Below are 24503 nucleotides of genomic sequence, written 5' to 3'. Positions count from 1 at the left end.
AGATTTTTGTAAAGGTTAACGCCGGACGCCGGACGCAGGACGACGCCGGACGCCGGACGCCAAGTGATGGGAAAAGCTCACTTGGCCCTTCGGGCCAGGTGAGCTAATAAGAAAAAAAGAAACGAAAAATAACAATATGTCACCCCAACTCTGTTGAGGGTGCCATTATAAAACAGAAACAGAGGAAAAGCAATATGTCACCTGACATTGTCGATTGGGTGACGTAAAAAGAAGAATAATAAAAATAATAAGAACTGAGCAAAAACAATAAGTCTCCAAACTTTGTTTGGGAGACTTAATAAATATATATATAAAAGCATACTGTGCTTGAGGACATGTATGCCATACTACCCTGTCAGGCTTTGCAATTTTCTAAATAATAATATAGGATTACAGTACTTGCAACCTTAGGCGTTACTGTTTGACGTGAACTTGACTGATCGGTGAATGATCGGTGACGGATGTTTGACTGATCGATGACTGATCGGTGATCGGTGACCTATAGGATCCGTCAGATAAGTCAAATAACCTATGTAAGAGTTACCCAGACAACTGTCACCGATCGATCAGTAAATTAAATTTATGCACGGATCGGACGGATACGTATATATTTAAAATTCTTATATAAACCGAACTTCACAGTGTTTACAATCGATGAACGCGGACCTCTACGAAGACACCTTAATTTACACGTTATAATTTGTAATAAAATTAGTTTCAATAAAAAAGTAAAAATAGTTTAACAGAATAAGATGCTTAGAGCGTTAAATTGTTTGTGTTGATTAATATTTTCGTATTAAATATCATAAACCTCAGAGACATATAATACATAATTGTATTATATGACTCAGTTAACATGAACTTATTTCTACGAAAATGGTTATTGTTGACCGCCATTGGATTTTTGAACTTTTAATAGTTTCGAATAGGTTGTTTTTTTCATGAAATTAAAAGAATGTCAAAGAAATGATATTAAAAGTTTGTTCCCATTGTTTAGAATTACTAAAATTAATCTTCTTTTTATCAAATATTGTACTATTTTATTTGCAATCAGTTATTTTTACCATTTTGAGACAAGTCTTCTAATCAGAATTGAGATATAATGAGAATTAAAATACTTAAACTTTTAATTTTGTGGAATAAGAATGCAGTTATTGATTTATTTTGATGCATATTATTAACTGTCATATGATTTCAGTACTTTTTGTACATAATGATTGGCAGTTCTTCATAAAATAATTTTACTTTAAGGAAAAAGATATTAAATTTTTGTACGCGTTGCCTAAAATGCAAATATTTCTTCATTTTACTGAAAATTATTGGCCGCCATTGGATTTTTGTACTTTTCATATTTTGAATAGTTTTTTTTCATCAAATTAAAAGAATGGCAGAGAAATCACACTAAAACTTTGTTCGCATTGTTAAAAATAACCAAAATTATTCTTCTTTTTATTAAAAATGATACTATTTTATTTGAAATCAGTTATTTTTACCATCTAGAGACAAGTCTTCTAATCAGAATTGAGATATAGTGAGAATTAAAATACTTAAACTTTTATTTTTGTGGAATAAGAATGCAGTTATTGATTTATTTTGATGCAAATTATTAACCGTCATATGATTTCAGTACTTTTTGTACATCATGATTGGTTGTTCTTCATAGAATAATCTAACTTTCAGGAAAAAGATATAAAAATTTTGTACGCGTTGCCTAAAATGCAAATATTTTTGCAAATATTTTTTCATTTTACTGAAAATTATTGACCGCCATTGGATTTTTGTACTTTTTATATTTAAGAATAGTTTTTTCTCATAAATTAAAAAAATGTCAGAAAAATCCTACTAAAATCTTATTCGCATTGTTAAAAATAACCAAAATTGTTTTTCTTTTTATTAAAAATGATACTGTTTTATTTGAAATCAGTTATTTTTACCATCTAGAGACAAGTCTTTTAATCAGAATAGAAATATAGTGAGAATTAAAATACTTAAACTTTTATTTTTGTTGAATAAGAATGCAGTTATTGATTAATTTTGATGCAAATTATTAACTGCATATGATTTCAGTACTTTTTGTACTTCATGATTGGCTGTTCTTCATAGAATAATCTAACTTTCAGGAAAAAGATATAAAATTTTTGTACGCGCTGCCTAAAATACAAATATTTCTTCATTTCACTGAAAATTATTGACCGCCATTGGATTTTTGTACTTTTTATAGCTTAGAATAGTTTTTTTTAATAAAATTAAAATAATATCAGAAAAATCCTACTCAAATTTTGTTCGCATTGTTTAAAATAATCAAAATTATTCTTCTTTTTATCAAAAATGATACTATTTTATTTGAAATCAGTTATTTTTACCATCTTGAGACAAGTCTTCTAATCAGAATTCAGATATAATGAGAATTAAAATACATAAACTTTTATTTTTGTGGAATAAGAATGTAGTTATTGATTTATTTTGATAAACATTATTAACCGTCATATGATTTCAGTACTTTTTGTACATCATGATTGGCTGTTCTTCATAAAACATGCTTACTTTAAAGAAAAATATATAAAATTCTTGTATGCGTTGCCTAAAATGCAAATATTTTTTTCATTTCACTGAGAATTATTGACCGCCATTGGAATTTTGTACTTTTTATAGCTTAGAATAGTTTTTTTTAATAAAATTAAAATAATATCAGAAAAATCATACTCAAATTTTGTTCGCATTGTTTAAAATAATCAAAATTATTCTTCTTTTTATCAAAAATGATACTATTTTATTTGAAATCAGTTATTTTTACCATCTTGAGACAGGTCTTCTAATCAGAATTCAGATATAATGAGAATTAAAATACATAAACTTTTATTTTTGTGGAATAAGAATGTAGTTATTGATTTATTTTGATAAAAATTATTAACCGTCATATGATTTCAGTACTTTTTGTACATCAAGATTGGGTGTTCTTCATAAAATATGCTTACTTTTAGGAAAAAGATATAAAATTTTTGTACGCGTTTCCTAAAATGCAAATATTGTTTCATTTTACTGAAAATTATTGACAGCCATTGGATTTTTGTACTTTTTATATTTAAGAATAGTTTTTTTGTCATAAATTAATAGGATATCAGAAAAATCATACTAAAATTTTGTTCGCATTGTTTGAAATAATCAAAATTATTCTTCTTTTTATCAAAAATGATACTATTTTATTTGAAATCAGTTATTTTTACCATCTTGAGACAAGTCTTCTAATCAGAATTCAGATATAATGAGAATTAAAATACATAAACTTTAATTTTTGTGGAATAAGAATGTAGTTATTGATTTATTTTGATAAAAATTATTAACCGTCATATGTTTTCAGTACTTTTTGTACATCATGATCGGCTGTTCTTCATAAAACATGCTTACTTTAAGGAAAAATATATAAAATTCTTGTACGCGTTGCCTAAAATGCAAATATTTTTTCATTTGACTGAGAATTATTGACCGCCATTGGAATTTTGTACTTTTTATAGCTTAGAATAGTTTTTTTTAATAAAATTAAAATAATATCAGAACAAGAGGCTGTCACAACGACAGCAAACCGGATTTATTAATATTTATTTGTGTCCTGGCAATATCACAAGAACCATTACTGATGAATGGTGAAAGTGAAAATCGTCAATATCAAATTTGACCTCCATTTTGTCATCAGTATCAACATCTTAAAATTTGAAAAGCTTAGATTGAATGGTTCATGAGTAAATGCAACAACGTGAATGGAAACGCCATTTCACAATCTTTCAAGAACCACAACTCCTGAACGGTAAAAGTCAAAATCATCATTATTGAACTTGACCTCTAATTTGCCATCAGTAACAACATATAAAAATTTCAAAAGCTTTGGTTGAATGGTTCATGAGAAAATGCACGGACACGACTGGAAACACCATTTTTCAATCTTTCAAGAACCATAACTCCTGAACGGTAAAAGTCAAAATCGTCATTATTGAACTTGACTTCTATTTTGTCATCAGTAACAACATATTAAAATTTGGGAAGCTTTGGTAAAACAGTTCATGCGTAAATGCATGGACACGACTGGAAACACCATTTTTCAATCTTTCAAGAACCATAACTCCTGAACGGTTAAAGTCAAAATCGTCATTATTGAACTTGACCTCCATTTTGTCATCAGTAACAACATATTAAAATTTGGGAAGCTTAGGTAGAACAGTTCATGCGTAAATGCACGGACATGACTGGAAACTCCATTTTTCAATCTTTCAAGAACCATAACTCCTGAACAGTAAAAGTCAAAATCGCCATTATTGAACTTGACCTCCATTTTGTCATCAGTAACAACATATTAAAATTTGGGAAGCTTAGGTAGAACAGTTCATGCGTAAATGCACGAAAACGACTGGAAACTCCATTTTTCAATCTTTCAAGAACCATAACTCCTGAACGGTAAAAGTCAAAATCGCCATTATTGAACTTGACCTTCATTAAGTTGTCAGTAACAACATGTTAAAATTTTAAAAGCTTTGGTTGAACGGTTCATGAGTTAATGCACGGACAACATTTGATTGCCGCCCGCCCGCCCGACCGACCGACCGCCCGCCCGACCGCCCGCCCGCCGTACATCCCCAAATCAATAACCGACATTTTTGTCACAAAAATCCGGTTAAAAATCATACTAAAATTTTGTTCGCATTGTTTAAAATAATCAAAATTATTCTTCTTTTTATCAAAAATGATACTATTTTATTTGAAATCAGCTATTTTTACCATCTTGAGACAAGTCTCCTTATTAGAATTGAGATATAATGAGAATTAAAATACTTACACTTTTATTTTTGTGGAATAAGAATGTAGTTATTGATTTATTTTGATACTAATATTAACCGTGACATGATTTCAGTACTTTTTGTACATCAAGATTGGGTGTTCTTCATAAAATATGCTTACTTTTAGGAAAAAGATATAAAACTTTTGTACACGTTTCCTAAAATGCAAATATTGTTTCATTTTACTGAAAATTATTTACCGCCTTTGGATTTTTGTACTTTTTATAGTTGAGAATAGTTTTTTTTCATAAAATTAAAATAATATCAGAAAAAACATACTTAAATTTGGTTCGCATTGTTTAAAATAATCAAAATTATTCTTCTTTTTATCAAAAATGATACTATTTTATTTGAAATCAGTTATTTTTACCATCTTGAGACAAGTCTTCTAATCAGAATTCAGATATAATGAGAATTAAAATACTTAAACTTTTATTTTTGTGGAATAAGAATGAAGTTATTGATTTATTTTGATGCATATTATTAACTGTCATATGATTTCAGTACTTTTTGTACATAATGATTGGCTGTTCTTCATAAAATAATTTTACTTTAAAGAAAAATATATTAAATTTTTGTGCGAATGCCTAAAATTCAAATATTTTTTCATTTTACTGAAAATTATTGACCGCCATTGGAATTTTGTACTTTTTATAGTTTAGAATAGTTTTTTCAATAAAATTGAAAGAATATCAGAAAAATCCTACTAAAATTTTGTTCGCATTGTTTAAAATAATCAAAATTATTCTTCTTTTTATCAAAAATTGGAATTTTGTACTTTTTATAGCTTAGAATAGTTTTTTTTAATAAAATTTAAAAAATATCAGAAAAATCATACTAAAATTTTTTCGCATTGTTTAAAATAATCAAAATTATTCTTCTTTTTATCAAAAATGATACTATTTTATTTGAAATCAGTTATTTTTACCATCTTGAGACAAGTCTCCTTATTAGAATTGAGATATAATGAGAATTAAAATACTTAAACTTTTATTTTTGTGGAATAAGAATGCAGTTATTGATTTATTTTGATACAAATTATTAACCGTCATATGATTTCATTACTTATCAGGATTGGCTGTTCCTCATAAAACATGCTTACTTTAAGGAAAAAGATATTAAATTTTTGTACGCGTTTCCTAAAATGCAAATATTTCTTCATTTTACTGAAAATTATTGACCGCCATTGGATTTTGTAATTTTTATAGTGTGAAATATTTTTTTTGTTCATAAAATTAAAGGAATGTCAGAGAAATCATACTAAAATTTTATTCGCATTGTTTAGAATAACCAAAATTATTCTTCTTTTTGTTAAAGATAATATTATTTTATTTGAAATCAGTTATTTTACCATCTTGAGACAAGTCTGCTAATTAGAATTGAGATGTAATGATGTACTTTTTATTGTTTAGGAGTAGTTATCTTTTTTATTAAAAAAAAGACTCTCAGAAAAATATAATGTAATGTTGTTTGCATTGTTGAAAATTATTTCTATTTCTTGTTAAAAGCAGTTATTTTTGTAATTTGTTGTTTTAAATGCTTCGATTGTGACGAGAATATAGAAAGTCCGTGATTATGATAGGGTTTTTTTTAAGAATTTTATGATGATAAGGATACAAAAATTTAAAATATTGAAAAAAAATAGACTACATTTTTCAATAACTGATTCTTTCATTTTGTTTTTCCCGAGAATGTTTGGAAAATAATAAAATAAAAACCGCGATGTAGACACCGTTTTAGAACTCGCCGGTTTTGAAAATATATAACCTAAATAAAACGAAAAAGACCATTCTTTAATGATGATATTTTAATTTAGGTTTTATCTGTACATTTCTTTTCATTTCAATTCATAAAACTTTGCTAAATAATTAATAAACAAAATGTATAATTGAAAGTTCGATTTTCAATAGTCGCCATTTTAATTAGATTAAACGAAACTAAGATTCCGTAATTTGCATTAGTTTATCATGAGACGTATTAAAGTTCAATCCGTCATCAAGGTCAATCGGTACTATCCGTCCGATCAGTCCGATCAGTCAATTACTTTTACTATAAGTCTGACGGATTGCTGACGTGAGTTTGACGCGAACATGACTGATCGGTGACTGATCGATGACCGCTGACTGATCGCTGAAATAGTAACGCCTAAGGTTGCAAGTACTGTAAACACATTTTTTCTAGAGGTTATTGATGTGTAAACCGGGGCGATTAACTCACAAACTGAATAAAAGTCCGAAGGACTTTTATGTCAAGTTTGTGAGTAAGAGACCCGGTTTACACATCAATAACCTCTAGAAAAAATGTGTTAAATTCTTATAATTCTTCAGCCAAACATACGCGATTATTTATTTACATTATTTGTTTGATGGCTGCTATATTTCCCATCAAAAGCACAATGTCATGTCGTAACTAAGGAGTACGCCGCCATCTTGACTTTCTAAAAACCATAACTGAAATGTTCAATAAATGCAACAGAATCTAAAATGAAATAGCACCTACCTCAAAAACTTCATTTTAATTCAATATTATCCGAATTTGAAGCATACACGTAACGAAATAATCTTTCCCTTGAAATTTTTTATCCGTTTGACGTCGTGTTTTGCTATGACGTAAATTCGCCAAATCCTCCATGAAATTTCGCGGAATTTTATTTAAATTTTATTTTTATACATTTTCGAAGCTTTAGTGCATTTATTTTAATTCTTTTTTGTTTGTTATATATGCATTGGAATAGAAACAACTGTTACGCAATTGTTTTATAATCTCAATTTGCTGAAAATCCAAGAATCCCTGCAAGAATGTGTATCGCGCATGAAAAGATTACGAAAGTAGTTTCGGAAACATGGTTTATCGAAGTGTAAACCTAGAGAAAAATTCTAATTGACCAATCCAATTCAAGTATTTATAGATATGCAAATGATATAAGAATTATAGGGATATAACTCTTAGAACAATTAACGACATATTGGTATAATTACAAAAAATTATACTGTCTGTGTATTGTGGTTGTTAGCATAGTGTATCCGTTTCATTAAAGTTGCATCAGCCATTTTTCAAATTTATAAAGGGACATGACTCTTAAACAGTAAGTGACTCTGAATACTGTCTGGGAGTTATGATTCTTTGCATTGTGTTTCATAAAATTTGCACAAGGCAAACTTACGTTAAAGTGTGAAAACGAAAATGGGAAATGGTGCCCTCCAGATGGTTATTTCAGTTGTTGGGTTCCGTCTCATTGACACATACCAGTTATATTTCACATACTTGAAGTTAAGAATGCGCTGCTTATTTTAAAGATATTGAAAGTGAATGATTCTGTCTTTTTCTTAACAATTCACCACTAAGGTGTGAAATGAATCTGACACTGATTTAGATTCAAAGTATCTCTGATATATTAGTAACAGTAACATTAAATAATAAATACTACTGGTACCCTATACTAACCTATTTTGACAGGGAATCCAGCTGGTAACTGTAAAGTTATAAAGTCCCGTAGTTTTTTAAAATGTGCATTGCTTGCTGACATAAGATCTATAATTGGCACAACCTGTTGTTGTAATGAGAGCGGATAATTCTCACACAGCCAGAGGGTGGCCTTGAACTTCTGAGTTTTGGTGGTTTGGTCGAGTGGTCGTCCTACATCTCGATCACCTAAATCAATGACTTGACTGAAATATTCCTCCTTTGTTATAGACGTTGGGTTGTATGACAGGGACGTTAAATCCTAAAATAGATTTATACAAACGATCATTTTAATCAACTGGTTTAAGGGGGTAGACCTTGGTTCAGGTAGATAACTCTTTAAATCAGTTAAGCGTTTGTAAAAGTCAAGTTCATCAATGTATTTTAAGCATTTACCTGAAACATATTGAAATTAATCTATGTAACCTAGAAGCTTAGAATATATTTTTGAAAATGGTTGACACAAACGTACTGATGATTTTTTAAGAGTTATTTCCCTTAACCTAGGTCTACCTCTTTAATAAAATATTTGTAATTAACAATAAAGTATTAATCATTTAAACTATTAATGCTTTAATTGCAGAGTACTGTAAACCAAGTGTTGATATGCACATAATGAATATTTCATTGGCATTTTTTAAAGGCCTTATTACATTTACAGTGAGATGGCAATGTGTTTCTGTTAAAAAACATTTTACAAGCATTCTACATGAACTTTTATTTAACAAGAGAAAACCCTTGTTAATCAATAATTCTATCCTAAAACACTTATCCCATTTGAGGCCCCTTGTTTTTATTATGCTCCTCTGATAGCCCCAGAAAATATTCCAGGGGAGATCTAGACACTTACCCCATTTGAGGCCCCTTGTTTTTTATTATGCTCCTCAGCTACCCCCAGAAATGATTCCAGTGGAGATTTTGATGAGTTCTTTCTACATTTGAGTTTATCTTCCTGTGACAAGTGCTCTGTTCTAGTTTTGGTGACTAACTCAACGTTAGAGGCACTAAAAACCTAAAAACACAAAAAACAAATTATGGTGACTAACTCAACGTTAAAGGCACTAAAAACCTACAAACACAAAAAAACAAAATATGTTGACTAACTCAACGTTAGAGGCAATAAAAACCTAAAAACAAAAAACAAAATTCTTTATTCTTGTAGCCTTTTTCTTTTGAATTTCAAAGATAAAAAAGAGTTAACCAGTAAAATAATTTTATGTGTCCTTCCAAGATAAATCTGTCAAAATCTAAATTGAATTTAAAATTATAAACATATCATATTAAACAGTGGACATGTACAAAGAGTCATAGACATAGGTGTAGATGTTCATGATATAATTGCATGAATTGAAGATAAACAACCTCTCTATGTTCCTGTCCCAAGCCAGGAGTCTGTAACACAGTGGTTGTCAACTGTCATAAATGATACCTGTTTTTATGAAAGCTTAAATCAAGCTGTTGTGTTGTTTCACATTTTGTGATCATGGACAATTAAAGTGTATTTTAACAAATGGGTTTTCTATAGGACGACCTGTTTTTCTTGTCCTTAGGTCTCTGGTGGATAGATATCTCATTTGCAACTATAAAATTGAGAATGCGCATAAAATTGAGAATGGATTTGCAACTATACCACATCTCAATTTTTTCATGTGATGTTTTTCTAAACTTGTATTAATTTTTTTATCTTGTTTTTCAAACAAACAAAAATTCCTAAATAACATACTTTAGCTTCATGCGTATTTACATTCTCTGTTCTATCACTTCTCCATCCCCATATACCAGACTTGTTTCTATATAACAAAAAAAAAGTTATACTCAATACTATACATTGTATATGGACTGCATCATAAATAATTAACAGTCAGTAATGTATATCAAACTTATAAAAGTATTTCAATCACAGTTATCTACCTTAAATTTTTGGAGGTTTTATCAGTTGGTTTGGGAGAATTCTTAATTTTTTTAAAACATGTCCATGAGGGACACTCATTGAGAAAACGTAGATATTTGCATTGTGTTCTTTAGAAATGAGCTACAAAATGACTATCTTGCCAAGCCACATAGTAAAAAGTTTCAAAGAGTTACAGTGGTGGAATCTGTTTCTCTTATGATTTTAATCCATCCTTTTCAAAGAGTTGAGGAAAGTTGTGTACATTTTCTGTGTCTGCATATATAGAATTATCTACCTTTCAAATATTTTTTCTGTGTCTACATATGTAGTAACGATAGGATTAGTAAATCTGGCACATATAGATTATCTATCTTTAGTCTGGCACATATAGAGTTATCTACCTTGAGTCTACCATATATAGAGTTATCTACCTTTCAAATGATATTTTTTCTGTGTCTACGTATGTAGTAACTATAGGATTAGTAAGTCTGGCACATATAGAGTTTGAAGAGGGGTCCATCACAGACGTGTCAAAGTTCTCCGGTAAGATGGCCATCGTTTCAGAAAACACCTCTTTTTTATCATGGTCAATTTCCATCACAGTTGCGCTTCTTTCTAGAAAAAAAAGGAAGAGAATGTTAATACTTTTCCAATGCCAGTTTTCTTAAGGGATAATTGTTATCAATTTTAATTCCATTTATAGTTTTGAAATTATACAGATAAGTAGTATCATACTGTTCATTTTGATGATAGCTACTGGTTCACTTAAAACGAGTAGAAGAGATATAAATCTAGACATGGATATAGTTAATGCATTATAGTTGTACAGAAGAGAGAAAAGACAGATGGGTAAATGATCTAGTAGGCTCATACAGTCATAATCAGTGGTAGATTTGGTGTGAGATATATTTCATCCCAGCTCTAGTTTATACTGTCAGGATCAAGCTTAAAATAAACTGTTATCACAGAGATATGTCTCTCCTTTTTGTAATTTTGATTATGCAAATGTTGGAATCAAAATAGCAATACCTTAACATCTTACACAAGTTATGCACATATTCAAAGTCAATGAACCATGACTGAGTTACATGGCTAAACAATCTTAATGTAAATGAGATGTGCCAATGCTAATACAACTGCATACCAAATGCCATTGACTTATTATAAGTCGTTCCCAAATCTAAATACAAAAATTAACTATGTAAAAGTTTCAAAGTCAATGAAGTATGAAGAGAGGGTGGGGCTATATAATCTCCATGGAAACAATACTTGCAAATTTGCATACCAAATATCATTGATTTAACATTAGCAGTTCATCTTAAACTGATCTAATCACAAACTGATACATGTAAACTAAGCAAACATTTCAAGTCAATAGACCATGACTGTGGGGGCAGGGCCAAATAATCTCCATGGAAATGAGGTGTGCAAATGCTTATACAACTGCATACCAAATACGATTGGCCTACCACTTGTGGTTCATCATTAACTAGACCTAATCACAAACTAATACATTGTTGACACTGTCGCCAGGGGCGAATCCAGAATTTTGGAAAGGGGGGGGGGGGCCAAGTTTTAAAAATTATTGGGACCTGTTTTTAGCCTAAAAAAAACATAAAATAAGTGTAAAATACACTTTTTAAACGGTTTCTGACGTGGGGCATGTATATTTATAGTTGCTGTAAAGTGTAAGGACAGGACATTTTTTATGCTTTATTCTCCCCGAGACTATAGTAGTCTCAGATTCTCCCTATTAACTGTCTATCATAAAATGATAGAATGGATTCAAAGCTATGTACTGATATATTTGATGTGAGACTTGTCAGTAATAAATAGACCTGGACAATTCTCGTTTGTTGTATGACCTCTTTAGATTTCTTGTTGTAAACAAGATATACGCTGGGCTATTCGATGGAATACAATACGACCAACACGAGCTACATGTATGTTATTTTAGACCACGTGAAAACTTCGACTCATCCGAAATTTCGAGTCAACCAATTTCGATACTCCGAGAGTTAACTGTATGTTATTTTAGAATAGGCTGGGGTGTTTGGGGTTAAACATGCTTAATCCTGTGTCGCTTTGAAGGTGTCATGATTGTCATTCTCAGCTTAAGCAATGTGTTACTGTAATTTGAATTCCAAAATGACTGAGTGACGTTTTTTCGACCCACTCGTCAACTCCACCATAGCGAATCACATGACTTTGACATGATAAGTAAATACCAGCGAAAAATATCTTAATAAGTAAAGAATTGTCGCATGAGAATTAAAGACACAGGAAATGGCAAAATTCACGAAGTCTAGTCAGATAAATCATTTTACAAAAAAAAAAAAAAAATCCGAGCAAAGGGGGGGCAGGCTTACGCCCTCTTCGCCCCCCTCTGGATCCGCCACTGGTCGCCGCCACAGGAAACAGCATACCTATGTCTCGCTTTTTGACTCCGTCAAAGTGAGACAAAAACTATATCATAATGGAACATCTGTCCAAATATTCCAAATCCAAGTTTGTATTGTCAGAGGTAGTAGGGCTATTGACTCACCTGTTCCTTTGAATACATAACTTCTATTGCCCCGCTCCCAGTTCGTGTTATCAAATCCAAGCAATGTTGTATCTATTCGAACATTAGATCCTAAAAGAAAGAATTATTCAATAATATCTACTTTTACTACTTGAATCTTTTTCTCCTATAAAAAGTAAAATCACAAAAATACTGAACTCTGAGGAAAATTCAAAACCGAAAGTCCCTTATCAAATGGTAAAATCAAAGGATAAAACACATCAAACGAGTGGACAACAACTGTCATATTCCTGACTTGGTACAGGCATTTTCAAATGTATGCAATCGTGAATTGACCCTGGTTTTATAGTGCTAAAGTTGTGATTTCCTGCCTTGGAAAAGATTGATTGGTGTAGGGTTCTCAATAAGGATTTTTTAAGGCAAGTCCAACCAGGTGCTCCGCAGGGCGCAGCTTTATACGACCGCAGAGGTCGAACCCTGAACAGTTGGGGCAAGTATGGACAAAACATTCAAGCTTGATACAGCTCTGAATTTGGATTGTGATCAAATTTTTGACATTACATGGTTTTTTTTACACAAAACAAATGTCAAGATTTTACAAATCAATTAAAGATTTCTTCTTATTTAAATCTAAAATTAAATAGTTGACACAGCATAGGTTTCTGACACAGAATGAATGTGGTCTAATGAACTTAAAAGTTTTTTTTTGCCTTTGAGCAATTCACTATGCTGTTGAATATTAATCCTCTCAAAAAAATGTTTGAAGAAATTTTCTTTTTATTTATGAAATCTGAAATGAGAAAAATTTAACCCCCCCCCTTTTTTTTCACATCCCCGTTTCCCTTTTTCCAAAACTGATATCAATTCAAATTCCTAATGGAGTTTGCAACAATAACTACTCTTTTAAATACATCATAAAATATTAAAATGTAAAATAAAGTGCTTGTTATCACTGAATGGTAAAGATTGGTTGGTAGTAAAAGTGAATATACATTGTTTATTGTATAAAAGAATAAAAAAAACTTCATCAGCAACATTTTATATTGGCAAATTTCCAATGAAGTTATTTACATAAAGTTATTGGCAAATAAAAATAGAAAATGACATCATAGTCATGTCTGGCAAATTTCCAACATACATTATCTAAAACATTTTAGATAAGATAAGGAAAAAAAGCTTCATCAGCAACATTTTATATTGGCAAATTTCCAATGAAGTTATTTACATAAAGTTATTGGCAAATAAAAATAGAAAATGACATCATAGTCATGTCTGGCAAATTTCCAACATATATTATCAACTACTATTCTATACAAAGAAAGATAACTCCAATTGAAAATTAATTGCTATTGCACAATATTGTGCAATTAGATATTTCTTGCTATTGTGCAATACTGTGCAATTGAAAATTTCTTGCTATTGCACAATACTTGATATGGAATCCTGATTTGGACCAACTTGAAAACTGGGCCCATAATCAAAAATCAAAGTACATATTTAGATAAAGCATATCAAATAAGCCCAAGAATTTAATTTTTGTTAAAATCAAACTTAGTTTAATTTGGACCCTTTGGACCTTAATGTAGACCAATTTGAAAACTGGACCAAAAATTAAGAATCTACATACACAGTTAGATTTGGCATATCAAAGAACCCATTTATTCAATTTTTGAAGAAATCAAACAAAGTTTAATTTTGGACCCCCATTTGGACCAACTTGAAAACTAGGCCAATAATTAAAAATCTAAGTACATTTTTAAATTCAGCATATCAAAGAACCCCAAGGATTCAATTTTTGTTAAAATCAAACTAAGTTTAATTTTGGACCCTTTGGACCTTAATGTAGACCAATTTGAAAACGGGACCAAAAATTAAGAATCTACATACATAGTTAGATTCGGCATATCAAAGAACCCCAATTATTCAATTTTTGATGAAATCACACAAAGTTCAATTTTGGACCCTTTGGGCCCCTTATTCCTAAACTGTTAGGACCAAAACTCCCAAAATCAAACCCAACCTTCCTTTTATGGTCATAAACCTTGTGTTTAAATTTCATAGATTTCTATTTACTTATACTAAAGTTATGGTGCAAAAACCAAAAATAATGCTTAATAGGGCCCCTTTTTGGCCCCTAATTCATAAACTGTTGTGACCTCAACTCCAAAAATCAATCCCAACCTTCCTTTTGTGGTCATAAACCTTGTGCTAAAATTTCATTGATTTCTATTTACTTATACTAAAGTTATTGTGCGAAAACCAAGAATAATGCTTATTTGGGCCCTTTTTTGGCCCTTAATTCCTAAACTGTTGGAACCAAAACCCCCAAAATCAATCCCAACCTTCCTTTTGTGGTCATAAACCTTGTGTCAAAATTTCATAGATTTCTATTCACTTAAACTAAAGTTATAGTGCGAAAACCAAGAAAATGCTTATTTGGGCCCTTTTTGGCCCCTAATTCCTAAAATGTTGGGACCAAAACTCCCAAAATCAATACCAACCTTCCTTTTGTGGTCATAAACCTTGTGTTAAAATTTCATAGATTTCCATTCACTTTTACTAAAGTTAGAGTGCGAAAACTAAAAGTATTCGGACGCCGGACGACGACGACGACGACGACGACGACGACGACGACGACGCCGACGCCAACGTGATAGCAATATACGACGAAAAATTTTTCAAATTTTGCGGTCGTATAAAAACTCGTCATATTTTACTATGGCGAGTCCAACAGTGAGAAGATGAAATTTCACTGCTATTTCATTACTTATTTCATGACAAAATAGAGCAAGGAAATGTCATCTAGTTTAATAAATCATTTATAGTCATAAAATGCTGATATTTGTGCTCAGTTGATACAATGTGGAATATTTTATTATCTTAATGCATCTATGGACTCACTAGTTTTGAAAGAGTTCAGGACTTGTGGACTTGCCTTTGTTAGAACCCTTATTGGTTGTTGTTTGTTTAATGCCAAGTAGCCCTGCGAAAAGTCAGTGCTATTACCAAGTCACTAACTACTAGTAATAGGCTAATAAATAAAATTTTATGTTAAATGACAATAATGTTACTAATAGAATAGTCTGATGTTTTGGTCATACTTGCAAATTTGCATCCATTATATTAATTTTTTGCATTTTCTTCTAATTCTTAGCTGATTTAAATTTGCCCTGAACGGTTGATAGAAATCTCATAATCAGTGAGTGGTTCATTTGATTTCAGTTCTTTAGGCCAAAATTCTATTATTACGTCCCTTTTTCTTGCTTTTCTCAAAATTTGCTATTCACGATAATAACCCGTTCTGATGACAATACATACATAGAACAAGAAAAAAGCATCTGTCTGTACATGCTGTATACCATGTATAACATTAGAAAAAGGAAGATAAAGCTTGCCAACATTTGATCTAAAAATCAATAAAGAAACAGAATTATCTGGCTATTTCGATGAAAATGGAAAAGAGATTCTTTAACCTTTCTTAGGACCATTAAACCTACCACTTTTATAAACTCTGTATGTATCACTGGGACACATTCTAGACACAAGAGGCACTGAAAGAAAATAAAATTATCTTTAATCATTGTTTTCTGGTTAATGTTTAAAATACAAATAAATACATGTACATCCTGTCATTTATAACAACAACTGAACATCAATTATTCTGACAACATAGACAACGGATTCAGACTAATTTTTAACTAAGTTATTATATTTCTCAGACTTATCCAAACTTAGGAATGTAAATTTTAAGAATTTCCCAGGGTTAAATTTGCATTCTGTATACAGTGAAATGATTTAATTTTGTTTGTTCCAATGTTTGAAGATCAAAAAAACATTGTATTTAAGTTGATATATATATGATTTTGTGGTTTCACAAAAGTCTGCAAATAAGCCTAAAGAAATTTGTATTATGTTGCATTTAAATTCTTGGTTCGTTACTGCACCCACAAAATCAAAGAAAATGGTATTCCCCAAATTAAAGTAAATCCTCAGTTTACATGTACATGGTATATAATTATAAAATTCTTAGACTTACCCCAGCTTGTAAACTCCCATTTCATCTCTACGTAAAAATCTGGAGACTGAAAGAGTTGATTGAAATATGTTAAAATCATCCCAAGCAAATAGTTTAAAGGAATCTATACTACATATTTGAACAAACAGTCAGTTCATCTTAAACACAAAAATTGTATGCACATTTATAATCATGATAATCATGATAATCATGATAATCATGATAATCATGATAATCATGATAATCATTATAATCATGATAATACCACCTTGACATATAAATTTTTTGGTTTGAGTCTCCTTGATGAGTGATGCACAGAATCTATATAACATGTTATTTATATTTGCTAGCACACAGTCGTTACAGGTTAGGGACGACATCAAAAGATCGATGTTGGATAAAAAACTTAAATCAAATAGTTTGGGGGTGGGGGTGGGGGGGTTAAATTCTGCAAGTTTTGTATATCTAAAATCGATTTTTACATATATCCCCATTGGTAAATCAATTTTTCCTAAATTAAGTTAAGAGGGGTGGTGGGGTTGGTCAGTGAAAAAAACTATGTGAATTAAGTTTTTTATCCTACATTGAACTTTTGATGTCGTCCCTTACCATCAGGACCATTAGACCTGTCGATCAGTAGTTACCAGCAGTCATTTGCATGGTCATGGATCCAAGATTTTGATGATCTCCATTTACGACAAAATATTAACATATAACACAGAGAGATCAATATGATCAAACAAAGTTCTTCTCATGCATCATGTATATGAATGAATACCCTTTTCAAACAGAATGACTGCTTATGACACGTATGAGGAATATTGTAAGATTTTGTTTCCCTTAATTTGATTTGGGTAATAGTTTTTCATGGACAACAATTTGCTAGTTGCTACAACCCTTCTAACCAGTCAAAAAGTGTATAATATTGTGTACACCATTGAAAGGAGTTATATATGGGTCGATATTCCTAATGCGCCTCCAATTGAGGAACACAAAAGTTGTGTGTTAACAAAAAATATCTGTGTAGTGATATTGGACATGTTTCTATTTTTTACAAGTGACTGAGCTTAACCATTTGTGTTGATTTGGAAAGTAGAGGATCATACAATAAATGAGTAATACCTATGGAGTTTTTAAAAGACTTTTAGTATTCAAAGTATTTAATTTTTAAAGAACTTATTGTGTGAAAAAAGGGATATTTAACCACGAACCATGAAGAGCCACATCATGAAAGGATTTTTAGGGTATGCTAATTTATAGGAAAATGAATCTCACGAGGTACCCCGAAAATTTAATCACATATATGTGAAAATGTCTCAGCTTTGAAACAAGCCTACATATCCAAGTTTACGATATGGACTGATCAGCTACAGAGGAAAACGTTTCCATTACCGCCTATGGAGAAACAATTGTGCATATATTGCCCCATATGACAATAGTATAAACAAGTGACCTTCACCTTCAATCAATAGAGCAGTTTACCTACATTCAATGGAGCACTTATTTCCTGTTTAAATGACAATGTGCTTTATTCCACACAGGAAATGTTTTATATTTTATTAATAATTACTTCCTGTCACAATGACTAATATATGTACATGATATATATATATATATATATTGCTTCCACATAGGTACATCAATAAACTTCTTCCATATATATATACCATCTGTATGCTATCATTCTATATATCGATATATGGTCATTCTATACATACCTCTTTTAGTTTCTTTTAGTAGAAGTTCTGGTCCCCTGTCCTTCAATACTTACCTCTTTTAGTTTCTGTAGAAGTTCTGGTCCCCTGTACTTCTATACACACCTCTTTTAGTTTCTGTAGAAGTTCTGGCCCCCTGTCCTTCTATACATACCCTTTTTAGTTTCTGTAAAAGTTCTGGTCCCCTGTCCTTCTGTACATACCTCTTTTAGTTTCTGTAGAAGTTCTGCTCCCCTGTCCTTCTATACATACCTCTTTTAATTTCTGAAGAAGTTCAGGAACACCAACAGTTCGCTTACTATATCTCTGATAGTCCCTATGCTTTAGTACTATCTGTACTAGTTCAGGGTCACCAGTACTGACTGCCTCATGCAATACTATAAAAAGATAATATTTAAAAAAAAATCAGATTAAAAAATGTAAACTAATTTATATTCATATAGGTTTTAACACAATAAACATGATATACATGATATATTTATGTAAAATTCCAGACTTCATGACTATTATGAATAATATGATGAGTTGGTTATATATCAACAAGAAAGCAACCCAACAACACAAAAACAATCAAAAGACATCTACAGTCAGGGGTACTACTTGTACAAGTAATTTTTATTTACTTAAACATGTTGAAGAAGTTAAAAAAAAAATATTCTGTTATATTAGAAGTAAATTTGTAGGATACTTTTACAAGAGAATCATATTTACTTGTAGAGGTAAAAAAAAATGACTTAGTTTCTTAGACATTAACATTTTTTTTTCTTATGTATGTGAAAAAGTCATCTTATCTTCATTTTGTAAATTCTTAGGATTTCTTTGCTCTAATATAATTTTAATTTGTCTGCCCAAATGTCTTTACTTATCATTTAAGCATAATTTAATGGATAATGAAAATCCCTTTTGTCTGTTATCTTCAGAACACTGGTCATTTACAAGTACAAAAGGCGCAATTTTTGAAGGCTTTCCGTAAATACCGAAGATCTTTGCGCAATCAGTTTCTTTGTCGAATTAATGAGATGAAACATTGAACTCTAATCAAAAATTAAAGCTAACCTGGGAAAATTCAATACAGGCATGATTTTACATCTCTTTAGAATTCTGGTGGGATTGTAAAAAAAAAATTAATTATACAAGGGGAGATTATTCAAACATTAAAATTTACTTATACATGTTATATAAAACTTACTTTGTACAAGTAGTGCCCCTGACTGATCTAGAAGTCAGCAAAAGGATTTCAACAAATTCAGGAGTGTATATATTCAATAAGATCTAAATTGCCCAAAGTCTAACAAAAGGTGTGAATAAATTTAACAGAGACCATCAAAGCGCTTTCATCTGGCCATTTTATTAAGAATTTTTAATCACCTTTAATTTATGTCCTATATAGCCAATGACATTTCAATTTTCACCATAAATTGATTTCAAGCATGGTTAATCAGATGAGTCTTAGCTATTTGTCTTAAAACCCTGACCAATATCTGTGACTTTTTAACATTAGCATTAATCATTAACATAAATTTTCTATACATGCTATACATGCCAAACATTGAACTCGCCTTGTGAATACATGTAACTATCTTTTTTTATTTTAACTATCTGTATACTTTCACCTTAGTAAGAAGTCATACGTACAACATTGTACAATGGGAATGTTGAAGACCATCAGTGAGGCCATAAAAAATAATAGGTTTGTTTGCCCAAACCCTACCTACCCAAATTCTTTTATTGTCCTGATTTGAAAAAGTTTTTTTTAATGAGATAGGCATGAAGACTAATAAACATCCGATACTTCAATTTCTTTAAAAAAAAAAAAGAAGAAGAAAATGCCTACCTACCTACCCACTGTCTCAACCTTGAGTAGGGTTTGGGCAAACCAAAATATTTTTAATTGTGGCATGACCAATAGCTGTTTTGTATATATATATGCATGATATGCCTGTGAGTGTTATAGATCGACAATTATAAATGATTATAATACTACATTACCTTACACATGTTACATGTATCGTTATTTTGCTGCTAAATGTACTTTGAACATCAAAGTTGACCATACATTTTGTACATCAATCATGATTACAATTAGCTAAAAGCTTACCTGACCAATAGCCTTTATTTTCAGCATTTGCATTGGCTCCATATCTAAGCAGTGTCTTTGTACTCTCCACATGACCCAGACATACAGACAAATGAAGAGGTGTCCTACCTCTAGGATCTTTCAATTCTTTGTTATGCTGAAAACAATAAAGTAGTTAAAATTACGACTGCCTTACAGTTTATGTATAGAACATGCTTGCTTGACCGTCTACAGTTGACCGTCATCTGGAAGTTACTGACAAACTTGGGAGTGTTCTGAGCTGTGACTAAGGACTTCTATATATAATGCACTTGGACATGTTGGATGGTCTAGATCTTGCATGCTTTGAAACTTCATCCAGCATGTTCAGGCAACCTTTGTGCTCTCTATTGGCAAAAACTTGAATTATGTCAACCAGTCTATGAATTTAACCACAATTTCTTTTATGTTCTTTGTTATGTTCACAGTTAGCATAAATTTGTTCTTGCAAGTGATAAGTTGTCCACCATGATCAGCATGATCAGGTCTTTTCACAATTCTGAAATACAGCATGATTAACAGACAGAGAACTACAGATGTAAAGTTCCAGAAAAGCTCATATATTTGCTTGTTCACAATGCCTGCATTAATCAGGAGATGAAAACATTATCTTCATGTACATGTACCTTGGGAAAAGTTCAAAATAAAGAACCAACAACATGAACAATGAAAAACATTTTCCAGTTGAAAATATGAAAATCCAGAAATTATAGATTTTGTGTTGACTTGATTATAAGATATGCATGATATGAAATTCAGAAAATAGAGATAAAAAACATGATAGTTTGCATATCTGGCTAATTAAAGGTAGGTTTCGAATGGTACCAGTTAGCAACAGTACCAGTTAATGTGTCACTTTCTGTAAACAGTCAGAGCTCAGACATAAATAAGTCTTAATCTGCTTTTGACTCATAGAGGTCTAAATTTGTAAGTTTTGGGATTTGTCTCCCTTTCATGCAAGACAAAATATGACTTTAATAAGTCAAATATTGTTAAGCAAACAATAATTGACCAGAATGAAAAAGTTGCAAATATCGACTCCTACAATTCGATAAGTTACCAAAGTTGATTAACTTCAAGACCCACGCATATTTAGAAAGAGGTCACGCATCTAAATCAAATAATGACAACATTGAAAGACAATGTTTTATCTTCTAAAGAAAAATATGAATGAGAGCCTAAAAAACCGGAGATAATGTTAATTAACCTTACAATGCAACCACCTGGAACCACACTTAATGAGGTAAAACACCTGTGTTTAGTAAGGATGTTCAATAAAATAATTAAATATAGATAGCTCAAGTCCTTGTGAACTCTCAGACAGGTTTTTGCTGTCATAGGTGGTGTACTTTGGCCACCAAGTAAAATTAAGTTTTTTCATCCACATAAATAGACTTATAAACAAGTCTGTCATTTTATGACTTAGATAAGTCTAAAACTGAAAACACATTTTTATAATAAATACATGTTTTGACTTCTTTAAGTCAAAATCAAAAATCGACTTGTTTATGTCTGAGCTCTGACTGGTGAAGCGAAAATAGAATCCTCCATCTACATAGTACCTGTAAAATGCCTATTATCCATTTACAAACTAACCATGAACTCCAGTAATACCAATGAACTCTAGCAAATTTGTATATCTGATTACCAAAAACAAAAGTAACAGCAAAAAAAATATGAATTTACACAGCATGTATAAAAAAAAAGGTAATAGGGCTCTTTTTTTTAAATACAATAAAATGGCAATATCCCAAAAAATCACACATTTTAATAAACAACATGATTTAAAGCTTTTAACAATGTAACCAATTACTGCGCTGACAAAAAATATTGACCTGGTGCATTAGTAATGAGGAAGAAATTAATCACTTTCTATTAAAATTCTAAAATCACCAGAAATCAATAACTTTACTCACAATGTCCTTTGCCAATTCTTTGTCTAATTCACCAAAATTGTTATCCCAAACAAGCCAGTGAAGTGGGAACTGTTCCCCTAATGTCTTAGCTGACATTCTGTCTAAAACTTATTCTCTTCACTTTGAAAATACATTTTGACAGACGAAAATATGACTCATTTGTTGTGGTAGGTTTTAAATCTTCTTCCGTGTGGTTTACGACACCGTTAATCGATTTTAAAATTAATTATTAGATCTATAGAAAAAGGTAGTTGAAAAATGATAGATCCAAGAACTATCAGCAAAAAAAAAGCCCAATACACCTTTTTTTTATATATTTTACGACATTAATAAAGACAATCCGAAACTGCGATTTGGTATCAAATTTCTTTTTTGTAATTTTTTTCAAGAAAAACATATATTTAAGTAAGGATTAATTTTAAAAACGATATCTGATGAAAATAAAACCACTCTGTGTGAATAATTGCATAATTATAATTAACTTTCATGTGTACGAAACTGTTGATCAGAATGGAAGTACACTATTGTGTGATGAATCTTTAGTAAACAGTCATCTTTTTTAATTGTTTTTATGCAGATTCTTACTCATTTGCATTAGTTTTCATGTCCAGGGTGAAAGGAAGGACCGCCACAGAGGTGTGCGCGGATTGCTCCGCCCCAGGTAAGAATTTCCTGGTCCAGAAATTTAATTGAAATTTACTTTTTTCTCCTTCCTGAATTTTGTGAGGGAGGTGATGTGGTACATTGATGCTGATTGATGGGTTACATTGAAAGTATTTTTGTTAGTTTGATTATAATTTATGTAAATATTCAAACTGATTTGCATGTCCCACAATATTTACAGTTAACAAACATCATGATCAATAATTTCTCTCACAAAATGTCAGAATTTCTTTAGACTTTACTCAAATTACTGTCCAAATGTGACTAGAGAGTCTGGCTCAGTCAGTTGATGCAATGCCTTAAGATCTTAATTGAGGTTGCAGGTTTGAATTTCTTTGTAATATCTTTGATTTAATCCTAAAAAATAGTAGTATGTTATGATTGTCATACACCTTTGACCTTATCATGCTGCTTTCATGTAGAAAAGGCCCCATGGCAATCCACCCAAGTCGATCCGACCCAACGTCGATCCAGCCTCAATGAAAAATTATATTTATAAGGAATTAAAAGAAAGATTATGTCGTAATTCATAAATGTTTATGAATTTTATATTAACATGATTAAGGCCAGGGTTTTTTAATTTGTTGGTTATGGATTTTCTCCATGAAAAAGTCGGGTTGGACCGTCGGTTGGAAAAAAAAAAGAAAAAAAAATATCCTTCAAAACAGAAAAAATATGCAAATAAAATAAAATTGAGAATGGAAATGGGGAATGTGTCAAAGAGACAACAACCCGACCAAATAAAAAACAACAGCAGAGGGTCACCAACAGGTCTTCAATGTAGCGAGAAATTCCCGCACCCGGAGGCGTCCTTCAGCTGTCCCCTAAACAAATATATACTAGTCCAGTGATAATGAACGCCATACTAATTTCCAAATTGTACACGAGAAACTAAAATTAAAATAATACAAGACTAACAAAGGCCAGAGGCTCCTGACTTGGGACAGGCGCAAAAATGCGGTGGGGTTAAACATGTTTGTGAGATTTCAACCCTCCCCCTATACCTCTAACCAATGTATATATTTCACCTTTCTAACAATATGTTTGGTTTGCTATTTGATCATCATTTCTTATATTATATAAGTTCGAAGAAATATTATTGCTTATAGCTGCCATAAACATCGCATGACATTGTCTAATAATTTTCTGTGAAAAAAGGTGGTTTTTGTCAACCAACAAAGACCAAATTAAATCGTCATTTCACAAACGTATACGTAGCCCTAAATAAATTTCAGGAAACTTTGTCCTAAAGATCTTCAAACATGAAAACTGATAAAGAAAAAAAAAGAAAAAACGTCGTACGAAAATAAGTCAACACACATGTCAAAAACGTAATAGACTCGTCAACTGGAAAAAGGAAATCAGGTTCATCAGT

General features: G+C 31.0%; 2 protein-coding genes across 3 annotated transcripts in view; one reads left to right on the top strand and one right to left on the bottom strand.

Moving 5' to 3' along the window:
- Positions 1 to 22694, bottom strand: part of LOC139527487 (ankyrin repeat domain-containing protein 13D-like) — a 28746-nt gene extending 6052 nt beyond the window's left edge. The window contains exons 1-10 of the mRNA XM_071322974.1: positions 22466 to 22694; positions 20532 to 20667; positions 18686 to 18810; positions 16740 to 16785; positions 16201 to 16254; positions 12725 to 12814; positions 10611 to 10794; positions 10012 to 10078; positions 9139 to 9300; positions 8271 to 8550 (exon numbers count right to left, since the gene is read on the bottom strand). Coding sequence (XP_071179075.1) covers positions 8271 to 8550; positions 9139 to 9300; positions 10012 to 10078; positions 10611 to 10794; positions 12725 to 12814; positions 16201 to 16254; positions 16740 to 16785; positions 18686 to 18810; positions 20532 to 20667; positions 22466 to 22561 — 1240 coding nt within the window. The 5' untranslated portion in view covers positions 22562 to 22694. The remainder of the gene's footprint in view (positions 1 to 8270; positions 8551 to 9138; positions 9301 to 10011; positions 10079 to 10610; positions 10795 to 12724; positions 12815 to 16200; positions 16255 to 16739; positions 16786 to 18685; positions 18811 to 20531; positions 20668 to 22465) is intronic.
- Positions 22695 to 22790: 96 nt separating this feature from the next.
- LOC139527486 (ARF GTPase-activating protein GIT2-like) overlaps positions 22791 to 24503 on the top strand; it is a 41012-nt gene continuing 39299 nt past the window's right edge. The window contains exon 1 of one of the 2 annotated variants that reach the window (XM_071322973.1): positions 22791 to 23126. In XM_071322973.1, coding sequence (XP_071179074.1) covers positions 23069 to 23126 — 58 coding nt within the window. In that variant the 5' untranslated portion in view covers positions 22791 to 23068. The remainder of the gene's footprint in view (positions 23127 to 24503) is intronic. The other variant, XM_071322972.1, reaches the window with a different exon arrangement.

Source organism: Mytilus edulis, chromosome 6 (assembly GCF_963676685.1).
Source record: "Mytilus edulis chromosome 6, xbMytEdul2.2, whole genome shotgun sequence".
NCBI classification, from domain to species: Eukaryota; Metazoa; Mollusca; class Bivalvia; order Mytilida; family Mytilidae; genus Mytilus; species Mytilus edulis.
The sequence above is the reverse complement of the archived record's forward strand: the minus strand, read 5'-3'. Positions and strand labels throughout refer to the sequence as shown.